This window comes from Heliconius melpomene, chromosome 2 (assembly GCF_056956725.1).
Source record: "Heliconius melpomene rosina isolate 202511_hmr_F chromosome 2, ASM5695672v1, whole genome shotgun sequence".
Classification (NCBI taxonomy): Eukaryota; Metazoa; Arthropoda; class Insecta; order Lepidoptera; family Nymphalidae; genus Heliconius; species Heliconius melpomene.
Genome location: NC_140390.1, coordinates 6036266 through 6062716, shown reverse-complemented (window position 1 = coordinate 6062716; position 26451 = coordinate 6036266). Strand labels below are relative to the sequence as shown.

The window sequence follows — 26451 nt, the reverse complement described above, 5'->3', positions numbered from 1 at the left end:
TATAATTGATAATCATCAATTCAAGAAATTTCTGAAGCCTACATTTTTAAATGAATTTGACATTAATATCTATCTAAAGAAACTTTACTCATAATTTATTAATTGTAAACATTTTTCTATGCATTCATGTTTAAAATTGTTTTTTATTTAGTGATTAGTGTCAAAAGTTATTATATTTTGATTCGTTGTATTTTACACTGACACTAGCGTGGGAAGCTGGATTTAGAACAATGAAGTTTTAAACATATACATTTAGGTATTATTCTGGTAACTTCAGACTAAACATGACGAGCTATCGTTTTTTTGACCTGGCTCACCATTGTCCAAAAAAATAATAAATGATAAAAAATATCATTATATTTCAGTCAATCCTAAAAATTTAAAGATGTGTAAAAATATTATATTTAAATAACCTGAGTTTCATGATTATGAATTATTTTACTTTGCCTAAGTCTTAAAAGTTTATATATTGTCATATCATTTTGTATTTCGTATACAGCAAGATAGGCAAAGATAACCTAGTGTCAAGTCACTCTGTTCTTCACTTTCCGCTGAATTCAGGACATTGGATGAGCACCAGAAATCACAGCCCACTATTTATCTTTCTAAATGAAAATAATTCTTATTAATAAATACTTGTTTATGAGGATCGTACTCTAGGCGCTTTCTCACAATTCTCTGATGATCTCTCTCTCTCTCTCTCTATATTCATATATATTTTATATTATATTAGCCATCGTGGCGCAGCGGCACAAGGGTGTGACTGTAACGCGACGGTTGTGGGTTCGATCCCCACTCGAGGAAGTGAAATATTTATTTACGTTTATATTTCCATTTCTTCGCTCTGGTGTAGAGGCAAAGCATGGCGTTGAGTTCTGCCGCGCGAAATTGGGGAACGGAGTGTGTTAACACTAAGTTCCCTCTGCCTACCCTGCTGTGTCCGGGATACCGCGTAAAGCTGATTTATTTGATTTTATTTTATTTATATACTATATACATATATTTCGTAGATTTTCATCAAAACCCATTATAATAATTAGCACTATACTGTAAAACAGCTTTTAACAATAATGTTTAAAATAGATATTACATTTTAAAGTGTAAATATAAATAAAGAAATTACGTTCAATGTGTTTGTTCAATAATTAAGTAAATAAATAGTTATAAATTAACACCTTCCGTACGTCAAAAGTTGTTTTAAGACGGTCTTGCTAAGTGGCCTATGTTGTAGAGTCATTTTTTTTATTAAAATGGAGAGAGAAAAATGACAGAGAGTACACTTGAAACTCGTTAAATATAGTGTTTAAAATAACACAGTGACTAGAGAGCTATTCTTCTTCTTATTCCTGGCATTAATCCCGGCTTTTGCCAGGGTCTGCCTTTCTGCACCACCTACTCCCCTTTGCACGGTCTTTAGCGTTCTCGGTGGTTAGACTATTGGCTCTCATATCCTGCATCGTGACATCCAACCAGCGCTTCCTTGGGCGTCCAAGAGATCTCACTCCAGAGACTGATATAGCAAAGCACTAGCATCCGACATAGTTCTTAGGCCGACCGGTTTGTAGAGAACTATTATTTTATATAAAGTATATAATTCATATTTTATATTTAGTCAAAGGCCTCAAGGGTCAACGTTCTTTGGTATATTTGGCAAAAAAAATTACAGTATTTTCTATCATTTCTTTCATACATTCTTGTAATCCGGATAACGGGAAAGGCAAAGATCTAGTGGCTCTAGATTTTCCCATTTTCCGCCTTGTATGTTCAAAGAGGAGAAAATTACTCACTTCCTGAGTGAGACATATATTTGCAGCCATAGTCGCTGTCCCACAACAGGCTTCACAGATTTTTTTGTAATATAAATAAAAAAAAAAAAATACTATAAACATATTATAATGTATTCAATGAAGACGATTTGAATTTTTAATATAATTATATACATTGCGGAGTTAAGTTCCGCCAGTCAACACACAATGCCTCCAGAATTCGGCGGAAAGTGAGGAACGAAGTGGCTCAACGAGGTTCCCTCTGCCTACCCTGCTATGTGCAGGATGTAGCATGAAACTGATTTTTTATTTTTATATATATTTATTTTTTATATAAAAATATAACTTTCTATATATTTCGATATATTTATTGTTTGTAAAAAAATGTACATCCCAGCTAGTACAAATTGTTTATCAATTAACGTTTATATATTTAAATAAGCTATATAAACGTAGAAGGCCATACGAAACTCGTTTTTTTTCTTAACAGCATAGGTTTTAAAGGATCGCTACCAAACTTCAAGAAGCAGTAGTAATCGTGTCTTAGAGTGAACAGGCAGCTTTATATAAAATTTTAAATTTAAATTTAATTTTAAAATATTTTTAAATATATCAGTGATAATATTTATTTGATATTCTAATAAATTGTTGTTTTACACCGAATTCTGTGCAATTAAGGTAAGTTAACATGTGAGCTTTTTATTTTCATTCTATACTAACGTTTGTCATTATATAAAATAGAAAATAATAAAATCAAAGAAAAATATATCATACATTATTTTATTGATGATTTTCCATGCCTACTATAATATATTTTTTAATAAAAATATACTAGAGTGGAATTCAAAACCAAAACAATCGAATTTTAAGTCTAAACCTTTAGAATATGAAAAACTCAACGAATATAAAACATTAAATTTATTTAAACAAAAAAGAAATTAAATATGCATCATTTATTGATAGCCAATGCCTACTATAATATATTTTTTATTAATAATATACTTTAGAATAGAAATTAAAAAATCTTAAATTATCAAAGTCAAAAACTTTCAACAATACGGTAGAATAAATGAAATTTAAGATATAAGCAGTAATTTCCATTTTATATTAAAAAAACAAAAACTTTTAATTTAAGCTTTTCCTTTGAAAAATCGCAACTTCACTTTTACATACAGATTACAAGAACAAAAACTTATTTTGTTAAAGAAACAATCGCTATTATTCTTCTTGTAAATTATAATATTTTTTTTTATTTACTGTAAATATAATATAATTTATATACTTTGGAATAATCTAGATTTATGCCAAATTGTAATTTAACGTTATGAAATGTTCATGACTTTTTAAGTGTGACTGTAAAACCTACTGGTTGTGGGTTCGATTCCCACTCGAGGAGATTAAAAATTTCTTTAAATTAATATTTCCATTTCTTATGTCACTCAACACGCAATGCCTCCAGAATTTGGCAGAAAGGGGGGGAACCCTCTGCCTACCCTGTGTGCGGGATACAGCGTGAAGCTGATTTATTTACGATTTTTTAAATATGAACATTTCATTTGGTTGATTGTTTAGCCAATAAAATGTAAAAATTATATATTTTGTAAAAGACCTTGCCTATCATAGTAGATGCGAGATACATCGTGGTGCCAAAAATATATAAATAAATAAAAATAAGAGATTCGAGAATAGCTTGTAATAACACCAATAGATTTTTTTTAAATTGAAGTAAATCATCATTCAGAAAAAAAAGAAAATATTTTGCCTCTTTGTTCTCAATAATATAGAAACTAAAAGAATTAATGGAACAGAGATAAATAGTAATGGGCAACAGAAGAATCTTAATGGAAACGGAGTGTCTTAACTCTAGGTTCCCATATTCCCTTAGCCTATCTGGTTAAAGTATAAAGATAAGAAAATGATAATAATAAAAATCTAGACAATTATCTGACCATATAATAAAAAAACGTATAAAATATATTAAGTTGACTTTCAATGCGATGACAATGTATTTGACTGACATTAACTATGCAAGAGTTCAAGGATTTAATTCTAGCTTAGTTCTAAAAGTAGAATTTCCGTAAACAATATTTGTCAATATTTTAATAAAAAATATATATTAAATCTATTAATTTTTGGAAAAAGTGTGGAAAGTTGCCAAAAATCCATAAAATAAGTGTAAGAGTTGTTAAAAAAAACATTAAAATTATTCTTTTGAAATCAGCGCTCGTAATATTTTTTTGTACAGATATATTAATTTTACCGAAAAAAGAGTAATTTTATTTAATTTAATATATATTTTTAGCTTTATGCTCTACCTCGCATTTAGCAAGGTAGGCAAAAGGAACACTGGAAACTTACATACTATTAAGAGACTCCGTTCCCATTAAAACATTTCTGTTCCCATATTTCCACTCAATACTGGAGGTATTACTTGTTGAGTGGTATGCTTTGCCTCGTTACCAGAAGGAGGTAATGAAAATAGTAAATATTTCACTAATTCCTCGAATGGTAATCGAACCCATAACCTCGCTCCTATCTCTGCATATATACATATGCTACAGCCTACTCAAGCTAACATTTTTTGCAGATGCATATCAAAGATCAACACCCATTCTATCCAACGAGTGATGATGAGCGTCTCCAGATCCGTAAGGAGTTGGGGTTCAAAGAAAGTATACTGCAAGAGGACATCGATTCTATTATTGAGTGGTTCCAGAAACAACCGCATTTGGTGGATGCACCTATAGGTAAAAAAACACTTTGAAAACCCGGCGTTGAGTTACGCCATCTAGCCTATGAATCTTTAAAAGAGGAATATAGCCTGATAGACGGATCACACTATTTTTTCACGCTCTTTCCCGCTTATTCTTGCTTATCAGGGTAGGCAGAGATAAACTGTATTACATAAGCTTTCTGCCCACATTTTCCAATGGACCATATTACAAACTTCGTAAGCATCGATGCTATAAACTAAGCGAAGGTAGGGGGAACCTGAGAAGTTAATGCTATGATACTCTGTTACCATTTAGATACTTCCCCACTTTTCGCTGACCTCTTTAGGCATTGCGTGATGAGTAGCAGAACTCAGCTTAATTTTGGCCAGAAATATTTAGCAGAGCTTTGCCTCTTCACTAGAGCGAATAAATGGAAATATTAAATATTATTATTAAATACTATCTAGGAATATTGTAACCCGATATCATTTACATACATATAGAATTTTTCCTTTATTTATTTGTACGTAATATTTATTTATATTATATGTTGGTTTATAGTTTATAAACATTTATAGGCTATAAATAAGAAAATTATTTGATAGCTTTATAAAATAGAGCGTATTTATTTTTGCTATTTATTCCATACAATTACTTTTCATTCGAGAAACTGAAATAGTATTCAATGTTTTCATTTTGTGGCTCTGGTAACGTGGTGTCATAGACTGAGATCCTAGGGGCCCCAAACCTACGTTATCTTAGCAAAGCTAATATATAAATAGTCCTCAAAATTTCAGGCTTGCTAAAATGACATACGTCTGGCGGCTCTGGGATCTTGAGTTATTAGGTTCTGCCACTCAACACGTAATGGCTCCAGAATTCGATGAAAAGTTTAGCGGAAAGTACGACATTTTGTCGTAACGGGAACAGAGTATCTAAACACTAGGTTCCCAGGTTCCCTCTGCCTGTCATACTATGTGCAAGAAACAGCGTGAACCTAAAAAAATAAATAATAAAAGATCACCTGTGGGTGATAAGGCCGCCTTTACATCATTTTTCATTTGTTTTGTATTGTCTGTTTTTTGTTTAAGTTAATTAATCATGGTGTAATAAAGTATTAAATAAATAAATAAATAAATAAAAAAAAAATTAGTGAATAACAATTTCTTATAGGACGAGACTATATTGAAAAAACTTTGATGGCATCCAAGGGATCTCTGGAAAAGGCGAAGCGTAAAATTGATAATTTTTACAAATACAGGTCATTGGCCCCTGAACTTGTTCAAGACAGAACTGATGACCTCAACAATCCAAACTATGATCCATGGACCGTATAGTAAGTGATGTAAATGTAAAAAAAAAAAAATCAGCTTCACGCTGTATCCCGCACATTGCAGGGTAGGCAGAGGCAACATAGTGTTAAGACAGTTCCCCACTTTTTGACGATTTTTTTGAGGCATTGTGTTTGGAGTGGCGGAACTAAACGCCGGGCTTTTGCCTTGAGGCCAAAGCATAAAATGAAAATATTAGTAAATAATAATTTATTTCCTCGAGTGGAGATCGAACGCACCCTTGTGCCCCTGCGCCATGACGGCTTCTAATTTTATTATAGAAAGAATAACACAGTAAAATTAAGAAAATATTTTCTCAGCTTTAAAATAAAAAATTATTCTGGTTAATTCTTCAAAAATACCACATTTTTTGCAGAAGTTTTGTTAGGTAAAGCTGGGGAAGTTGAAACAAAAAAATAAAAAGTTATTTCTAATACAACTTTCATTATTTTTATTAAGAAAACTCAATGTTTATTCCTTTTCTATTTTTTCTTTGTAATAATATGAATAATATGAATTAATTTTTTTTGTCAACAGCCGGCAAGCCGCCATGTTAAAACTCTTCAACGGCAAAAGGATCTCAGTTTTCAAATTAACAGAACAAAATGCTAGCAAAATGTTCCTTGAAGTTATATTGAGAAATACAATCATGGTATGTCTTATACTTTTAATTTATACTAATAATATTATGTGGAAGAATTTGTTTCGTTTGATAGCCCTATTCTTAGGAACTGCTGGTTAGATTAGAAACAATATTTTTTCGGATACCCCATTTATGGAGAGAGGTGTCAACAAAACGTTATTAATTTCGAGGCTAGTCTTCTAATAAATTATAAAATCCTTATCTCAAAATATATATATTTTAGGTAGAAATCGAACCAATAATCCGTAAAAAAAAATTAGAAAACAAATTATAAAGAACTAAAATATACGTTAATTTTCAACGATTACTAAAAAATACTTACTTTTAAGCAACTTTCTCTTTAGAAATTCTTTGATTATATCATAATCCAGAGAAATCATTAATTAAGAATGTACAAATGAATTTATTACTTACAAAAAATTACTATTTAATATTTTATTAAAATATAGTGTTTACAAAAAACTTGTTGTTTTTGATCTGTAGAAGCAAAAAAATAAATTAGCATGAGAAATATTATGAATAAAAAATTTACAATTGTATCGCATTTGGAATGCACCTACGTAATTAACACAGTTATAGTAATTTCAAAGAACACTCGAGATTAATATATTTATTTAAGCGCGACAGGTTGTGGATTCGATTGCTATTCGAGGAAATTAAATATTTAATATTTTTATTTCTTAAGTTCGTGAATTTCATTTCTTTGTCCTAGTTAGATAAAGTACAGCGTTAAGTTTCGCCACTAAACACGCAACAACTCTATATAAGGCAAAAATTAAAAAAAAACTAATGTTTTAACATTTTTTAATTACTCGTAAAATTATAAAATATTTGGCAGTTTTAAAAAAATATACAAAAAAATAGTTTTCTAGATTTCACTTTAAATGTTAAAAAATCAGTATATTAACATTTAAATATTATTAGTTAATCACGTCTCATCCATACACGAAACATTATCAAAATCTGTCGTTCCATAGATAAGCTCCAGTGGCGCAATTGGTTAGCGCACGGTACTTATATGGCAGTAGTCGTGAGCGATGCCGGGGTTGTGAGTTCGAGCCTCACCTGGAGCAAACATTTTAGTTTTAAATTTTATAAAATTTATGTCTATTAAAATTATTATAGTATTCTCTATTATGACTTTATAATATTGACATGAAGACTACTATATGCTGGTTTTATTTGAAAAAGTTGTACTATTTAATTATATTTGTATTAAAATATTATAATTATAGTTTTATGTTTAATATATTTTAGCTATTTTATTATGTTTTTTTTAAATATATTTAATCTTTATTGCATATTAGTTTGCACGTGGTTTGTAAATTAATTATGTTAATATTAATATTATTGGTAAGTCAATAATGATATTCGTCGTGGCGTAGGGTCACAAAGTGTGACTGTAAACGCGACGGTCGTAGGTTCGATTTCCACTTGGGGGAATAAGATCTTTAATATTTTCGTCTTAATAAAAAGACAATATATTTGAAGCATTATTATTATTAACACACTCTCATACACACTATTGAATTTTCTTAAATACATTTATATTCCAATTTTCTAAATATCTTAATATAAAGATTTTTTATATATTTCTCAGCTTGGTGACCTACGAATGAAATACGACTATATGCTCGGAGACATCTGGATTTTCGATTTGCAAAATGCTTCTTTAAGCCACTTATTACGAGTCAATTTACTAATGTTCCAGAAATTTGTAAATATATTACAAGTAAGTTATAATTATTTTTAATAAATATATTATATCATTATTTATTGTAGAGATCGTAGTGGCGCAGAGAACTAGCATGACTGTTAACATGACGGTTGTAGATTCAAGTCTCACTCGGGAGATTGAAATATTTACTATACAATTCTACTTGTCACGAGGCAGCGTTAAGTTCCGCCACTTAACAAGCAAGGAAGCTAGATTAGAAGTATTTTAATATTAGATTTCCACATAATATTTTTTATATAACCGAAGCAAACGTTATCTCATTAAACTTATCATCTATTTTTTACTCTTTTCATTATTTCCAGATAAACGAACTATTGACGTCACTCGTCACTCATAAAAAATAGTTCTGAATTTATAATCTTAATTGTACCTACTTTGTCCATTGTTTTCGTAAATTGTATTATTTTATTTTATTTTTTAGTACAAATTATACTTCTCAAAGTTTTTATTACTTTAACTGTGTTTTTTACTTGTATTGCTTATAATTTTTTTTCTTTAAAAAACTGCGGTATTATTAATTGTAATTAACGATTTCGCAGTATGCATTATTTCAGTTATAATTATTTATTGAAGATTACTACGATTTTACAAGATTTATCTATATTTTTTTACGTATATATCTAGATTAAGTTTTAGGAATATTTTATATAATAAAAATCTGTTTAATTTGCTATTTGTAATAAAAATTATCTTATTTTCGTGACATATGAAAAATCTCATCGAATTTACCATTCTCATTTTAATGTTTTCTCATTTTAATCATCAATTAAAAGTATCAATATTTTGAATGGGGGAATCACATGGGTTAATGGAAAATGGAGTGCCCATTGTAAAATAGGTTCCCATGTTCCCCTCTTCAATCTGCCTACCCTGCTATACGCGGGATACAGCGTGTAGCTAAATAATAATATATTTTTCTCTTTTTTTAGGATGGAATAGGCATAAAAGTGTATGAAATCCACGTTATAAACGCAACATCACTAGGCCAAAGCTTTATTAATATGTTAAGACAGTTTGTAAAACCGAAAATAGTAGAAAAAATTGTAACCCACAAAACTACGAAGGAACTACAAGAGCACATTCCAAAAACCTACTTGCCCAAAGACTATGGAGGTGATCAACCTTCATTAGATGAATTTAAAGGTATTTCAATTTTTTACTATTCTAATTTCTTCTTCTTCTTCTTCTAATTTCAATAAAATATTATTTATTAATATTTTTATTTCTTCGTTCTGGCACAAAAGCTAAATCAGTGCCTCGAAAAATTCTGTGGAAAAGGAGAAACGGAGTGTCTTAACACTAGGTTCTGCTATATTCAGTAAAAGCTGATTAATTCTAATTAAATATACTATATAATTCTTTTAGATATTTTTTGCCTTTACAACGACCAGCAAATCCCAGAATAATTTCTTCAATTTAAAAGAAACTATAACATATTATTTTTCCTTTTAGAACTATACAAGCGAGAAATGAAAAAAGACACAACAAAGAACTACCTAATAGGCTGTTGTCAACAAATTTCTGATGAAAAGAGAAGACCCGGTGACGTTAAGGAAGAATACCTAGTAGGCTCCTTTAAGAAATTAGATTTTGATTAATTTAATATTACCGAATCGTATTAAGTTACTTTAGTTTTAACAAAGATTTATTGTAATTTATTATAATATTTAATAGAATTAAATTTGCCTACTATTTGTTAATAATTATTTAAATATAATTCGGAAGGTTTAATTTTTTGTTTTTGTTTTAATTAACCCGCTTTCCATTTTGTGCAATTGCCTGCAATTATCGAATTTACTTTGTCTCAACGCCAGAGCGAAGAAATGAAAATATTAAATATTTCCATTCATTATCTCCTCGAGTGGGAATCGAACTCAGAACCTGTCGCACTTAAAGTCACACACTTATACAGGGTGAGTCATATTGAACTTTCCGATTTCAATAAGGTGTGTATTAAAAACAAAGCGACATGCAGTAAAAATTATTTTATTGTTTGAAAGCACATAACATGCAGTTTTAATTTAGTTGGTTTTAAAAATGATATCCTGTAAATGTCTACCTCCATTGACCACACACTGCTGAAGCCTTTCCCGGAAGTTGTCCATTACTCGTCGAGTCATATTCAGCGGAATAGCATTGATTTCTTCCGTGATTGCAGCCTTCAGTTCATCGATGGTTCGGGGACGATGCGTGTACACCTTTTCCTTCAGGTAACCCCAGAGAAAGAAATCGCAGGGGGTTAAATCAGGTGATCTCGGCGGCCACCCAACGTCACCTCGCAAAGAAATGAGATGACCGGGAAACATTTGTCGCAGGATTTCCATTGAACGCCTGGATGTATGGGCTGTAGCACCATCTTGTTGGAACCAGATGTTATCGTTGTCATGATTCTGCGTTAATTCCTCCAATTTCGGTTTCAGAAAAGTTTCAAGCATGTCGCAATACCGAGCAGAGGTAACTGTGACGACTTGACCATCTTCTTCAAAAAAATAGGGACCCCACACACCAAACTCTGCAATAGCGCACCACACTGTCACTCGAGGGCTGTGAAGTGGTCGTTCGTGTAGGTTTCGTGGGTTATTCTCAGCCCAGTATCGAAAATTCTGTTTGTTGACAGTTCCGGCGAGGTGAAAATGTGCCTCATCACTGAAGATCAAAACAGCAGTGCGGGGGATCTGCTGAATGTCGCGGCATAAATTTGTTCGTGTGTCTAAGTCTCTAACTGTTAATTCTTGCACTACCTGAATCTTGTATGGGTGAAATTTAAGGTCTCTATGCAGTATTCTGCGGACACTACTGAAAGATAATCCTAGTGAAGCGGCATGTTTCAGAACAGAACGCCGAGGGGATTGTTGAATTGAAGCCCGCACTCTATCCACGTTTTCCGCTGACGTTGACGTCCTAATTCGGCCTTGTGGTCTTGTTTTTAATGCTGATGATGTTGCTCTAAAATTTGATACCCAATTTCTGATTGTTGGTCCAGTGGGAATGGGATCACGTCGACCAATAGCAAAATGTAAACGGAACGCACGCTGTGTTGTGATCACGGAGCCGCCATTTTTAATAAACTCTTCAACTACGAACGCACGATGTTGTCCCGACCAAGCCATTGCTCACACTAAAACTGCATGTCATGGCGCGTCTAATGACACCATCCCCACCCTTCTACTCCTTCCCTTCTTCGTGCAACGTCCTTCCAAAACCGGAAAGTTCAATATGACTCACCCTGTACATCAGCACCACTACTGGCCTTAAGAGAGAGAGAACTCTGTCCCTGAAGCAAGCAAGTACTATATGGCTGCCTGTGAGGAAGTCTAAATCTCCCCTACCTCTCTTACCATTCACTTTTCCAATATAAATCTTTTTTGCCAATGTTTCATCACTCATTCGTTCGACGTGCCCAAACCAGCTGAGCACGTTCTTCTTCATTAATACTTGTATAAAAAAAATAATCCCCAACTTATGATCGTTGAGAACTTGTGGCTTCTGTCACTATCACTACCGCAGTAATGACATTAGATGAAGATGAAGAAGAAGTACGTGATTATAAAATTCGACGATTTTCCTTAATTTCCATGGGATTCCATCATCAGATACTGACTTGGGGTATTAGAAAATGTCATGCAATAATAGACACCAGTTATTGGTGTAAACATGGAATTCAAATTAATATTCAGTTCTACGGTTCCTTGCAGCGCAGAAAAAAAGCTGACTTAAAAGCTTTTTGGGCGCACATAGGACGATTTTCTACGTTTAATTGCATTATATTTTGCTGAATTTTACATGAAGTTTGTGGAATCATGTCGATATGTGAATCAGTTTTGCATTTCATCCCTTTTTTGTAATTGTATTTTATTTTTTTTATATTGTATGTAATTCAGTGTATATAGGAATGTTGGGGTTTTATTTCAACCACAGGGTCAGTTTTTGGAAAACTCATAAACGATTCCAATGGGATATTTCAAAAATGTTTAAAGATAAAAATGGAAAACTTTCAACCTTTTGTGATTTCACGAGACGAAACCAGGTCGTGTTGTGACAGCTGCATAGGTACCTAGTGACTGAGGGCCTCTTTGTCAACGTCGTCGGGGAAAAGTATTTTTCTCTGCACTTTCTGTTAAATATAGTCAAATATTTGTTCAAACTTGACTTATCTGCTGTTAAATAGTTTTTTTCTATTGTCTAAAATAAACAGGTCTTTCCATTTAATAATAAAACTACAAAATTTAAATTAGCTTCCCGCTGTATCCCGCACGCAGCAGTTCTCCTATTTTCCGACGAATTCTGGAGGCATTGCGTGTTCAGTAGTGTAACTTAACGCCGTGCTTTGCCTTGATACCATAGCAAATTACTGTTTTAATGCATATGCACCATAGCAAATTGTGTTAATTAATGTTTCTTTTTTCCATAAGTTCGTAATCTCGAATTATTTATAATTATGATTACACTTATTACAGGCAATTAAGTAATTATTTTTTGGAAAATCTTCTGTAAAAACTGATGCATGCTCATTTTTATTATTTTATTAAGCACATAAATGCTTAGTTAAGTTTTAAAAAAAATTAATGTAAGCTTTTACCAGTTTCTTTTTTAGCTTCACAAGGGATATAGTGATAAGGCACTCCGTTCTCATCGAATTTTCGAGGTATTGCGTGTTAAGGGGAAATAATAACTTTCATCATTCACATCACATCGTTCCCGCGAATTAGAATCGAACCCACCACCGTCGCGTTACAGTCACAAGCTAGTGCCTCGACTAATTAAGAAGCACAAATAACAAATATTAGCTTCTAGATAATATATTTTTGCGTTGGACAGTCCTTTTATCGAGGAACCCTATATTGCAATACGTTAATTGCTTCGAGGTGCAGTGGGAACCTGCGGTCAGTTACATGAAAACTGAACGTTTCCCTTTAGGTTCCCCTCAAGTTTCCTACACAGGTACGAAGACAGATTGATTTCAGGAAGAATAAGACATACAACACGTCCCCATTCAAGAATAATTTGCTAGGTTAGACGTGCTAATTTAACTGAACTGAACGCTACTAGGTAAAATTAAAAATGTCTATATTATATAACTTCAATAAATTTTTTGCTAAAATGTTATAGGTCTGGTGACCCTGGGATCTCAGTCTAATTCGAAACAATGCGTTTAAAATGGGGAAACCCAACGTCGTATTTTGTCTTATTGCCAGAGTGAGAAAGAAAAATAATTTATTCCTCCTAATGTGAACCGATCCCATAACCTCTGCGCTTACAGTTACACGTTTTTACCATTGCGCCATGACGGCCTCTCAAAACAAACTCTTGACAAAGTCTACGTATTCAACGTTAATTCATTACTTGGCGTTTATTAATTTTCCTTTTATTATTTACATTTTTATTATTATGACATAAACATTATAATAAAAGATCGTCATTATAATTAAAATTACTTTGTTATATGTATACATAAATGGCTTAACAATGTAGAATATAAACAAAGTTTTAAATAAAAAAAAAAATAAAAAATAAATCAGCTTCACGCTGTATCCCGCACACAGCAGAAAGGCAGAGGGAACATAGTGTTAAGATCCCGTTCCCCACTTTCCCCCAAATTTTGAAGGCATTTCTTGTTGAGTGGCGGAAATTAACGCCGCTCTTTGCCTCGATACCAATACGAAGATATGATAATCTATATATATAAAATCGAAAGGTCACTCACTCATCACGAAATCTCAGAAACTACAAGTGCTAGGAATCTCAAATTTTGCATAGGAGTTACTTATAGGAAGTAGGTGCTCGCTAAGACGGGAATTTGCAATATTCGATTTCTAAGGGGTTGTTTTTGGGGTCGAAAGTATGTATGAAACTTCGTTACTACAAATGCTAGGAGTCTCAAATTTTGCATAGACGTCACTAGGACGTAGTCATGGAGACAGAAATTAATAATAACATAGTTCACGCGGGTGAAACCGCGAGCGGGCCGCTAGTATAAATATAAATAAATATTTCACCTCCTCGAGTGGGGATGGAACCCACAACCGTCTTAGCGGTCTCTAAGCAAACCAAAAACAAACAAAAGTATGTATCATCGACAGTTTGACTCTTAACAATCTATATCTATCTATCTATCTATCTATCTATCTATCTATAATTCAGCTTCTGTAAACAAGTGGTAGCGGCTAGGCGTGGCCAGTGTGAGTTACGACCGTAGCAGAACTGCCTCCCATTGTCTTTTGGCTGTTGACCGCAGGCATTATTTTATTATCACGATATTTTATTACAATATTAATATATATTTATTGTTTTTAGGGGTTTTGTATATTATATTGATTACTAGCTTTGACCAGCGGCTTTGCTCCCGTTGAGAAATGGAAATAAGTAAGAGTTGTGTATGGCACGTGATAAGTAAGTGCCAGAGGAAACTCTGGTCCCAAATACAGTAAGCTATATAGGAACAATTAACTTGATTGACTAAAAACTATAATATTTCGATCTAGTAGCTCCTGAGATTAACCAAAGAACGTACCGCAACGGACTCAACCAAAGATTTTTTTTGTGACTTCGCTCTGTACGTGCAAACCAAGCAGTGTAGTTAGAGAAACCAAGTGTTAGGGTATTCCGTTCCCATTAAAACACTTCCGTTCCCATTAATACACGTCCGTTATTCATTCTAGTAACATCGGCATGATGATGATATCAGTGTTCGAAAGTTAATGCCAAATCATTTTGTTCAAAATAAGCTATAAGAATTATTTTTTTAACGTCAAATAATTTACTACCGCTGCATTAAAGTACCTGATATCTAAGAAGACCCGACACAAGAATCTCAACGGGATTTTATTTTTTTACTTATAAGTGACTTGGAAATAGACTGGAGTGAGATTTCGAAGACTAGGTTCTCTCTACCTACTAGCATTACGAAGGTAGTTCAGTTAAAATATAAAAGTTATAAATATAATATAAAAATGTTCTAGCAATAATAAAATAAAAACATTTTCAGTATGTATAAGATATAATATAAAAAATGTAATTTGCATACTCTAGTATCGTCAAATTTACATCTTAACGTTGAATATTTAATTTATTTATAATAAAAAAAGAGAAGGCCCCTTGTAAGGTATAAAAATAATGTTCAAACGTAAAAAGGCATAATTTAATGGAATATACTTATGGAAGTAAAAAAAGTCGCAATATCTTAACAATCTATATATATAAAAGGACTTGTCCTCACTGACTGAGGTAAGACGCACGCACAGCCGTAACCGCTGTGCGTAGAAACGTGAAATTTGGACAGATGTTTACTTTCGTAATCTGGACATCCACTAAGAAGGGATTTTGAAAAATTTTAATTCTAAAGGGGTGAAATAGGGGTTGAAAGTTTGTATGAAAAAAAAATTAAATCGGCACCGATTCTTTTAAAATTTGAAATTCAGACTCTTAAAAGTATTTAATTGAACAAATGTTTCATGGTTTTCTAGAATTCTTCCCCTAAGGGTGCAAATAAGGGGTTGAAAGTTTGTATGAAAAAAATCTTAAATGGCCATCGATTTTTATAAAATTTTAAATTTAGACTCTTAAAAATATTTAATTGAACGTGTGTTTCATGGTTTTCTAAAATTCACCCCCTAAGAGGGCAAATAAGGGGTTGAAAGTTTGTATGGAAAAATCTTTAAATCGCCACCGATTTTTATAAGATTTTAAATTGAGACTCTTAAAAATATTTCATTGAACACGTGTTTCATAGTTTATTAGAATTTACCCCTAAGGGTATTATTACCCTATTACCCGCAGGCGAAGCTGCGCGCGTCCGTTAGTATATTATATAGCTTGAGGCCGTCGTTGCTTAGAGACACAAGAGTGCGACTGTAACGCAACGGTCGTGGGTTCAACCCCCACTCGGGGGAATGAATTATTATTTATTAATATTTTCATTATTTTGCTCTCCACACCAGAGAAGGGATGCTTAGGGCGGTCAGATCCGCCATTTGACATATAATGCTTCCAAGGATTCGGAAGAAAAATAAATAAAAATTAGGTGGTAAGTAGGTAGGAGTGCCTAACACATTAGATTTTCTCCTACCCTATACTGCTATAATTATACAAGATACAAATTGATGTTAAAAAATGTATTGCAGAAATATAATAACAATATTTTTTTGTAATAGGTATAACGTATTTATTTTCACGAGGAAATTTTCAAGAATATGTTATTTTTTATTAATATTTATTATAAAAGAGCTAGCTAGATTGTAATAAATATTTAAATAAAAACCAATAAAACTATCAATGAAAGTCGTAAATGTATAAAGTAACAGTGTGGCATTTTAAAATTTAACTAGAACGTATTTAGATGTTTTAATAGAATTATATGACGGAAATTCCCCATAAGTAATATAATATGAAAGAAAAATAATATATTTATGTTCACGTCGAGAGCATGAGTGACGATAGAAAAGATTTATGAAGAAAGCGAGTGAGCGGTAAGAGAGTCAAAGAGAGATCTCAGTTGACCTTCGAGAACACAGAATCGATATTACTGAACGAAGGTCACGGTCAAGGTTAAAAGCATGAAGACCCATGGTTAATGACAGTGCAAGAGACACAAGAGGTCTACAGAGACCGTAGAATTTGGCGCTACATTCTCTCTGGTTGCCCTACTAGAGATAAAAAGTGAAGGTCGCCAGAGGAAAAAGTTTATTTAAAATGTTAAAAAAATAAAAAAGAAACACTCGCGGCGTTGGAATAAGGGCCATCGTAATCATCATAATCCTGGCCATCGGTAGCTAGGGCTCCAGAATCAGGAACCTCTTTATAGTACCCACCGTCAAGTAATACCGCCTTCTGCTTTCGATTCTTGATCTAATAGCTAAGCGATGACCTTTTACGTTTTTGGTCGACGATTTTCTCTATTAAGCCATTAACTGAAACCACTACCAGCGTGATGATAGACACATTGACATTCCACATGACAGTAATATTAAGGGCTAAGTCAAATATTTAGATCATTTATAAACACCTCAACGATCATCGTATGGCACCCCTCTCGGTCTACTTGAAATATATCAGGTCTATTGGCGATAACCTGTCAGTAATAATATACCGATACAAGTAGAGCAAAGTACAGCTATTTTGAAGAACAAACATTCCTTAGTAGGATACCTTCAATCCTACCCTGAACATCCAAGTCATGTCGAAGAACAAGCTATTGATATAATTGAGATATATATTGATATGAGAACAACGTCTCTCTCTGATGGACTTATAGTCTATTTAAGCAGTAGTGAGCTCCTGGTTCGTTCTACTTATTGATTGATAGATGTATTAATTCCTTTGTGCCTTAATAATAATATAAATTCATATAGTATTTCCAATATAACCTAAGAAATAAAGAAGATATATTAAAAACGATAAAATAAGCTTTAATTTAAACTTTAAAATCAATTAAGATTTAACAACAATTATACGTTCTCGTAGAAGGCGATTAATGCAATAGAACAAGCAACCCCTCAAGTAAATACCTGAAAAATAAAACGTACAAAAAGGACACAAATTTTGTAAACATTTTTTATACAAACAATTTTCGACGCGCACGAGGTTTGAATATATAATAGCGAGACAGAAAAGGCAAAAGACATGTAAATATTTTACAAGGTCGACGTTTTTGTTTACAGACGCAACCCCTAAATTGTACGGGCACGTCAGATTGTCATGTAATATTGAAGGATGGTGAAATGTTACCATGTTTTTAAGTTGTTTTGATTAAACGTTTTTAAAATATCAGCACTAGCTTTTACATGTGGTTTTGTGTGTGTCATATATGACACATGTCATGTTATTTTAAGCGCCTGAAGTATCTGTGACTGCAAGTGCACTGGTTTACCAGGGTTATGGAGGAATCCCTTGTCTCCCGTGATTCCGGTTTGTGGCGGTCGAGAAGGAGCACTGTGAGGTTTTAGTGGATAGACGGCCTTCATCTGCCAGTCACCTCAAGATTGAAAGAGGTCTTTATTTCTCGATGTAACTCACATCGAGAAATAATGACTTATTATATAGCCCTTGATAGACGGACTACTCAAAACATTTTTTTTAAATTTAAACCAATAGTTCCTGAGATTCGCCGTATTTTTGGGCACACAGTAGGGTAGTCAGAAGGAACCTAGTGTTAAGACACTCCGTTCCCTAATTTCCACCGAATTCTGAAGACATTGCGTGTTTGGATCGCCTACGAATATAATATAGCAAAGTAACATAAAATGATTAATTTTCATTAGCTTATATGAATATGTGATTTCCTCTCGCCTTAGTGCGCCGCCTTGAGTGGACGTATGCTGCGTGACCCTGTAATAGGAATCATTTTTGCAAGGCATTGCTGTCATATTTTATGCTCATAGCTTCGTCCTACGTCTTGGTTTCTGTTTGCATTTTAACGATCGACAAAAAATGATTTTTAGTATGTTAGAATTTTTTTTTACCTAAGTCTACCTTATATTTTCGTCTGAAGAAACAAAAACAAGTATCCATCCATCAGCCTTTCAACGTCCACTGATGCACATAGGCCTCTCCTAATCCTCACCACTCCGTCCGGTCCTTTGAATCAAGCGGATTCCCGCTGTCTTTTTAAGGTCGTCGGTCCACCTGGTTGGAGGGCGGCCTGTGCTTCTTTTGCCGAGACGGGGTCACCATTCAAGGACCTTTCTTCCTCATCGGTTGTCGGTCCTCCTGACAATATGGCTTGCCCATTGCCACTTCAGCTTGCAAATTTTGAGAGCTATGTCGGTAACTCGCGTTCGTCTACGGATTTCATCATTACGAATTTTGTCGCGTAGAGAAATACCAAATATACTAAAACCAAGTATACTATATAGAATATCATTGTTGATATAAATTCTACATGTATATGCATCGCTTGAAAACGCTACATTACATTTGTCCTCAAAACAGAAAGGTGTACAAATGTATTATTCATGTCTGGAGCGGCTTCACCTCTAAATATCTAGTTCTCTAAATACTCATTTCTCTCAATCTTTTACGTGGCTTTTGAAAAATATACGTCTATATAAATGTTAGTCGTGGGTTCGAATCAAATTTATCGGAATATATGAGAATGAGGTCACCATATCGAAAGACTGCGTCTTACTAGGGGAAATATTTTTTCTCTCCTTCAATGTGTTGAATACATGCAGAAAACGGAGTATTTGGACACTATTTTCTATCTTCCTACATTGATATATGCGCGACAAGTAAGGTGGAATAAAATTTAGATAAAAGTATGTATGTTGCAGGGCAAAACCTCGGATTATCTTCAAGAACACCATATCGAAGATACGGGGGGAAGGTCACGTAAAAATCACGAGGACCACCGCAGAGAATGTACGGAAGGGTTGATGACAACGGACGAGGCAAAAGAGATATGCAAAGACTGTAGCGCTTGCTGTTCTTCATTTAGCTAACCCACTAGGATTAAAGCCTAAAACTAAAAAATATATATATAAAGATATTATCGTTTGTTTTATCTCATTACACAAAAGACGTGGTTATTTAACACTAAGTAATCCAACTCTACGTTCTCCGTACTTCAGCCAGTATTTTTTTAACAAGTCCTTAACCAAATTCAAAAATAAAAAACGGTATCTTACTTTTAAACAATGTAAAACCAGTTATAAACTCCAATGAGAGCGGCGGCGGATAATTTAACTTTATAATAAAATACTAAACGTGTACTCTGGAGATATTTTATGGCACTTTGAAGTGAAGTGACATTTGACAAGTGTTAGACGAATTTTTTAACTTAAAGTGTTATGTTAGAAGTAATAAAGTAAATAAATGCGACAGTCGATTATTCATATACTAAATTTTAATTTTCGAGTGTTATATGCATTATGTAGTAAATGTGGTCCAAAAAATTTATTAAAAAATATTTATTCTGTTCCCTTTTTTTTCAGTTTCACGCTGTATCCCGCATATAGCAAGCCAGAGAAAAGAGTGAGGCGTAGTGTTACGATACTTCGTTGCCACTTAACCCGAATTTTCGCATCCCGTTTGTGCCATATCACCAGAGAGAAAAAAATAAAATATTAAAGAATTCATTCCCACGAATGGGAGCCGAACTTACAACCAACACGTTTACAATTACGCTTTTACTACTGCGCCACAGCCTTAAATAGTTAAGTGAGGAAAGACAGCAAAAATAATATATGGTAAACCCATTAAAAAAAAATTTTTTTCAAGTAAATAATACATATTTTTAGTGACTTAATTTAATTAAATATTATTTATTTCCCTTCATTACTTTAAGTTGTTACGACAATATGGTTAAAATTATATTTTATTAATCGACGTTCAAAGTTCTGAAGGTACCCGGGACACCCAAAGCTTGGTTTTCATCAGTTGCGATACGTAACTCCTCATCTGTAGTCGCCTTATTCATTTCCTTTATATATTCTTGAAAATCTTTTTTAGTAAGAGTATCTATGAAGTCACCTGCAATACAAATAAAATAGATTGGTAGTGGAGGTTATGACCATTTCAGAAAAAGGGATGAAGAATAAGGGGATGTGAAAAATTATATCTTTCACTAAAACTTTACAAACTTTTATAATATATAATACGAATAAACAAACACTTCAAAAACTTCACATTTATAATATATGGACCGTTTATTTTGAGAGTGGTGTAAGTCCATTTTCTTTTGTTTCGAGAAAATTAAAGGTTAGTATGTCGATGATTATGCAATTTCATTTACCGACTGATTTTAAGTTGTTCTAAACATGGGTTTTTTTTGAGAAATTAAACACGGACTAGTTATATATAAAAAAATTACATTAAATTAAGCATGAATTACGTGATAGCTCATTTTTCTCAAAAATGGACTTACACCACTTTCAAAATAAACGGTCCATATGTAGGTAATACTATAGCGGGGATGGAACCCACAACCAGTCGGTTTTACAGTCACAATTAGTGCCCCTGTGCTACGACTGGCCTCACTTTATATTTCCATTTCTTCGCTCTAGTGTCGAGGCAAAGCGCGGCTTTCAATTCTGCCACCCAACACGAATGCCTGCCAACTGCCTCCATAACTCTGGTGGTTGTCTTAACACTAGGTTCCCTCTGCCTATCCTTCTATTTGGACCATCCGGCATGAATCAAATGAAAAAAATTAGCACTTACTGTACAGTTCTTGCAACGGCTTTTCATTGCCGCCGTAATCTTTTGGTAAGTTTTCTTTAGGTACATATTGGTGCATGGAATCCAGGGTCTTGTGTACGACGAATCGGGCTGCAAGCTTCGCGCTAAGAACTTGCTTGAAAAATGATACCATTGCATCTATAGCCTTCGATTGCGATAAGAGATGGATGCCTTTTATTCTCATTCCATATCCTTCCTGTAAATGTTAAAATGAATAAAAATGCCTATGGTAAAATGATATGAAAATGCCTTTAAAACTAAAAAAGACACCAAAAAAAGTTAAAAATTATGCAGATTTTTAGTTCTTATTTGTTTTTTTTTATTAAGTAACAAAATTATTACTAATAAGAATTATCAGTATATCTAAAGTGAGAATCTGAAAGAAGAATTTGAGAAGGAAGAGATTGGAAAAAGTAATTATTACCTTTATTACATCCATAGAGTTTTGCATCTCGGTAATATTGTACGCTTTCAACGTCTCTATTATATTAGCTTCATTGAAGTCCAAAATAATTACTAAGCCATTACAATAATCGCGAGCTTGAATATATTCACATTGCTGCAATTAGAAGTAGATTTCATTAAAAAATATATTTACTGCAAGTAAAAAAAATATATAAAAAATTAAATTAAATCAGATTCACGCTGTATCCCGCACACAGCAGGATAGATAGAGGGAACATAATGTTAACATTTCCCACTTTCCACCGATTCTGGAGGCATTGCCTGTTGAGTTGTGGAATTAAACGCCGCACCGTTGCCTCGATACCAGAGCGAACTTAAATCGATAATTATGTTAGTTACAAAAAAAGTCTTACCATGAAGAAATGTTGATATAATGAGTTCATGAGGCCACTTGGATAGGTTTTTGCTTTATTTTTTAAAACATATATTCTGTAGTGTTCCTTTGTTAGTTTAGGAAGAAAAACATTGGGTCTAAAAATAAAAAATAATACAAAAATAACAGCAATTGTTTCCAAAAGGCTGTAGGGGTTACGGTTCCCAAGAGGCGTGGGTACAAATATATTTCAATTTATTTAGACTTAGACTTAGAAAAAAGTATAACAAAAAATAAAAAAAATATTTACATATCTTTCAATGATTCACATTCCCTCAAGTCACGTACTCCAAAGAATTTAGGATACAACGTTCTGTATGTGCATATTCTATCCAATTTTAATTTCGCTCTTTCCACTGAACCTTTGCTAATTATAATAGTTCTCTCCAAATAGTCCCTTGCTGAAACATAACATATACATATACAGGATGGAATTGTCAGTGGCACTTTAAATGAAACCACAGTTTTAACTACTCTATTAAAGCCTAATATAATTAAGAAAAAAAATAATTCCCAAAAATGAAAAAGTTGTTTTTTCAAACAAAATAAATAATAAAATTATACACCATTTGTAAAGTAAACGCCAAAAATTAAACGCCATTTGTAAAGTATAACATAGGCACGCACACACTTACCTGTCAAATCGGAAACGTCGCATACGTATGTGTGCGTCACACGAAATACAGGTATGGATAAAATTTGTGAAATGAAAAAAAAATCCTACGTCCAAACTGTTGAGGTACCTTGAATAATTTCTTTAATTCTGGATGTGAAATATTTTACCCTATATGCAGTTTCAGTAAAAGGAGCGCTGCCTCTTCCACTCTGTATATTGTAAAATTATATTATTCATATATTAAACTAGCGACCCTCTTGCGGCTTCGCCCGCTTTAACTACTGGATTATTCATGTAATGTATGTTTGCAAAGCACTTAAGATAATGTGAAAATTAAAATAAAAATAAAAAAATAAAATAAAATAAAAAGCCTTTTATTTCTTGCTAAAGTAAATTACAACTATTCTTAGGTTAGTTACATTAGTTAGTTACATTTTTTTTTTTTTTTTTTTTTATTTTATTATTCTTAATATATATGTATTTATTTTTTAAATTTATTTTATTTTAGGGTTAGTAACGTAATGTTTATTTTATTATTTTTAATATTATGATTTATTTATTTTTTTATTTGTTTATTTATTTCAATATATATCGCAAGAACCCCTCAACAGGTGAAGGCCTCCTCCAAAGTTTGTTAATCTTGACATAATGTAATGTAGTTTATTCAGTTTCATGATTGGTATGTTCCGTATGTTTATCTATATATATAAAAGGACTTGTCCTCACTGACTGAGGTAAGACGCACGCACAGCCGTAACCGCTCATGGGAGAAACGTGAAATTTGGACAGATGTTTACTTTTGTAATCTGGACATCCACTAAGAAGGGATTTTGAAAAATGTTAACCCTAAAGGGGTAAAATAGGGGTTGAAAGTTTGTATGGAAAAAAATTTAAATCGGTACCGATTTGTATAAAATTCGAAATTTAGATTTTTAAAAGTATTTAATTGAACACGTATTTTACGGTTTTTTAGAATTTACCTCCTAAGGGTGCCAATAAGGGGTGAAAGTTTGTATGGAAAAATCTTTAAATCGCCACCGATTTTTATAAAATTTGAAATTTAGACTCTTAAAAATATTTCATTGAACACATGTTTCGTGGTTTATTAGAATTCACCCCTAATTACGCAAGCGAAGCTGCGCGCGTCCGCTAGTATGTTTATATTTTTCTTTGGAGGGTTGTGGTCATATTCTCCCACGGTGACCAACCGGCTTGGAAGATTAGATTCATTAATATTTGTTGTTTGAGTATTGTATGTGTTTTTTGTGCGAGGGGGGTGGTAGTTGCTATTTGTACGTGGATTTATTTTGTTGATTATTGGCTGCGTCATTTGGCTTCTTGTTAGTTAAAAAGTTTAGCATGCTGGGCTTTAAAACACTTTCGGATAAGCTTGATGATCTTTGTATCGGTCTCTGCGTTTTGTTCTTCTTACATGCTTGCAATTTTTGCTCAGCTCCATGATTCTTGTTGTGCTCAGGGGAATTGGAAAGAGTTCTTTTTTTGTTTTCGTATACTGGTGTACATATATTATTGTTTAGTATTACAATTTTATCATATTTGATTATTGCTTTGTTTCCTTTTTCTCTCTCCATCTTTACTTCCTGTTGTAGTAACTTTCTTTTTTCCAATATATTTTTCGGGTAATCCTCTTTAATATAATAATGAGTGCCTTTTAGTGCTCCTTTATTTTGAGATATATCTATTTTTATACCAAGTGTGGAGAACGTAATGATAGTAGGTCGTGGCTTTTCTCCTTTCTTACCTATCCTTTTTATTTCTTGTATGTCTCTGCGGTCCATGTGTATAGAGAAATATTGTGCAATAAAATTGACTATATTTGATTCTAAATTTGAATAAGAGGTTTCATTTTCTTCAAAACCGAATAATACAATATTTCTCTGTCTGACTTGTTTTTCGAGGAAAAAGAGACGTTTGTCTTGATTTTCTATCTTTTCGCTAATGTTTTTGAATTTTTCCTCCCAAGTTTTGAATTTTTCTTCCAATATGGTGTTAATATTCTGAGTAACTTGTTGTGTAACTATGTTGCCATTATCTAGAATCGCTGTTTTTTGCTCGTTCAGGTCGTTTTGTATTTTGCGAAGCACACTCATAATTTCGTCCATGATTAAGTATTATAAACGTTTCCACAAAAGTGTTTACAATCTTTATATATTAGTGCCCTCTCTAGGATTTTCCGGTGTAATATTTGATTGATTTTTGCCCGGTCGATAATTAGGAAAGTGCTCGCGAACTCGTAATAGATGGCGCTTCTTTTTGGGGCAAATTTTGCAAGTCACGTTACGAACGTAGTTATTTGTTTTATTTTTGAAAAAATAAACTACTGAATGCGCACTGAGGGCTATCTTAACCTTATAATTTTTACATCACTTAAATAAAACACAAATATACTTGCAAAATTTTCACTAAAGCATTAATTTTGATGACGAAAAAGAACAATGTCTGACGCACTTTATTTTGTGATTTATTGTTCATTAAACTTGCTCACGGTCACTGTCCACAATATATGTCCAGAATCAGATGATTATTTAACCACTGAATTAGTTTTATTGATGATTTAAGCAGTGATTACTACTTTTTATAAATATTTCTACGGAGCGTATGCTACAAGAAGCACTGCAGCGCCCCTCCCAAATGTCCAAATGTGAAAATTAATTAAACCTTAATGCAACCCGCGTTTTTGTAGTTTCAATAAGGAAATTTCAATTGTTTTACACAGCAAGGATTTTTTAGTAGGTACCGTAATTTTAAATCTGTGCTACTAATCTTTTCAAATACTTATTAAAATATATTTAAATGACTATTTTTAGATAGTTAAATTACTATTTTTAAACGGAAGAAATTATAAACAAAAACCTACCTACTAATAACTACTACAAAAAATGTGAAACCAAATATATCGCGCTTAAATAATACATTCAACTCCAATTATCCAATACGTACAAACGCATCTAACTAAATCTTCATTGCTATAGAGGCAGCCGGGTGTAAGGCAAGCGGGCACGGCGGACGCATGGCGAGTGGCGAGCCGTTTCGCAGCAAGGATTTTTTGATATTGTAACAACTTCTAAAGTACTTATTAAAATGAAAAACAGTAAAAGACAGTTTTGGTTAAGTAAAACTTAAGTAACATACAGCTGATGTGTCAACAGCGGGATGTGTTAACAATTAAATGCGTTTTTCTGTAAAACTATTCGCAATTTCGAAATATTGTAAAAAGCAAATTTTATCTTCGTTTAACGTACAAAATTAATAAAGTATTTTAAAGGATAAGGATTAATACCATTATAGAAAAATATCCCTCACAAAAAAAATATATTGAAATTATTATTTTTAGACAGAAATATGATCACTACACGTTATTCTTAAAAGATACGAATATGCTCTCGCGGACTTTTTTGTAGATCTTATTAAGAGCAACAATACTCCAGTACATTATTTTCATGTAGTACTTACCATTAGAGCAGCGCATGCGCGAAAGTGTCGCAACGGGTAGGACTTTATACACATTTATCGTATTTATGTTAATTACATAAGAATGTACAAATAATAAACTATATATAAACCTTCTACGAAAAACATCCGACTTAATGGTGAAGACCGCATCAAAATCC

The 26451-nt window shown here is 32.8% G+C and overlaps 3 protein-coding genes and 1 non-coding gene across 4 annotated transcripts; 2 read left to right on the top strand and 2 right to left on the bottom strand.

Annotated features, from left to right (window-relative positions):
* The first annotated feature begins 2296 nt into the window (after positions 1 to 2296).
* Positions 2297 to 9923, top strand: LOC146540594 (alpha-tocopherol transfer protein-like). Its single transcript, XM_085204508.1, has 7 exons — positions 2297 to 2444; positions 4354 to 4513; positions 5654 to 5816; positions 6349 to 6463; positions 8055 to 8186; positions 9122 to 9335; positions 9645 to 9923. The coding sequence occupies exons 2-7, from the start codon at positions 4354 to 4356 to the stop codon at positions 9788 to 9790; spliced, it is 930 nt and encodes a 309-aa protein (XP_085060634.1). The 5' UTR covers positions 2297 to 2444; the 3' UTR covers positions 9791 to 9923.
* On the top strand, positions 7436 to 7527 carry TRNAI-UAU (transfer RNA isoleucine (anticodon UAU)). Its single transcript is given in 2 exon segments — positions 7436 to 7473; positions 7492 to 7527. It is a non-coding gene; the product is annotated as a tRNA-Ile (tRNA).
* A 10507-nt stretch (positions 9924 to 20430) lies between the features above and the next one.
* Positions 20431 to 22589, bottom strand: LOC146540593 (alpha-tocopherol transfer protein-like). Its single transcript, XM_085199368.1, has 5 exons — positions 22454 to 22589; positions 22184 to 22301; positions 21790 to 21924; positions 21348 to 21561; positions 20431 to 20657 (listed from the first exon to the last, which is right to left on the bottom strand). Exons 2-5 carry the CDS (start codon positions 22211 to 22213, stop codon positions 20506 to 20508), a joined length of 531 nt encoding a protein of 176 aa, XP_085055494.1. The 5' UTR covers positions 22214 to 22301; positions 22454 to 22589; the 3' UTR covers positions 20431 to 20505.
* A 589-nt stretch (positions 22590 to 23178) lies between these two features.
* On the bottom strand, positions 23179 to 25466 carry LOC146540592 (uncharacterized). The gene has a single exon (XM_085199358.1). The coding sequence runs from the start codon at positions 24940 to 24942 to the stop codon at positions 24106 to 24108; it is 837 nt and encodes a 278-aa protein (XP_085055484.1). The 5' UTR covers positions 24943 to 25466; the 3' UTR covers positions 23179 to 24105.
* Between the last annotated feature and the right edge of the window lie 985 nt (positions 25467 to 26451).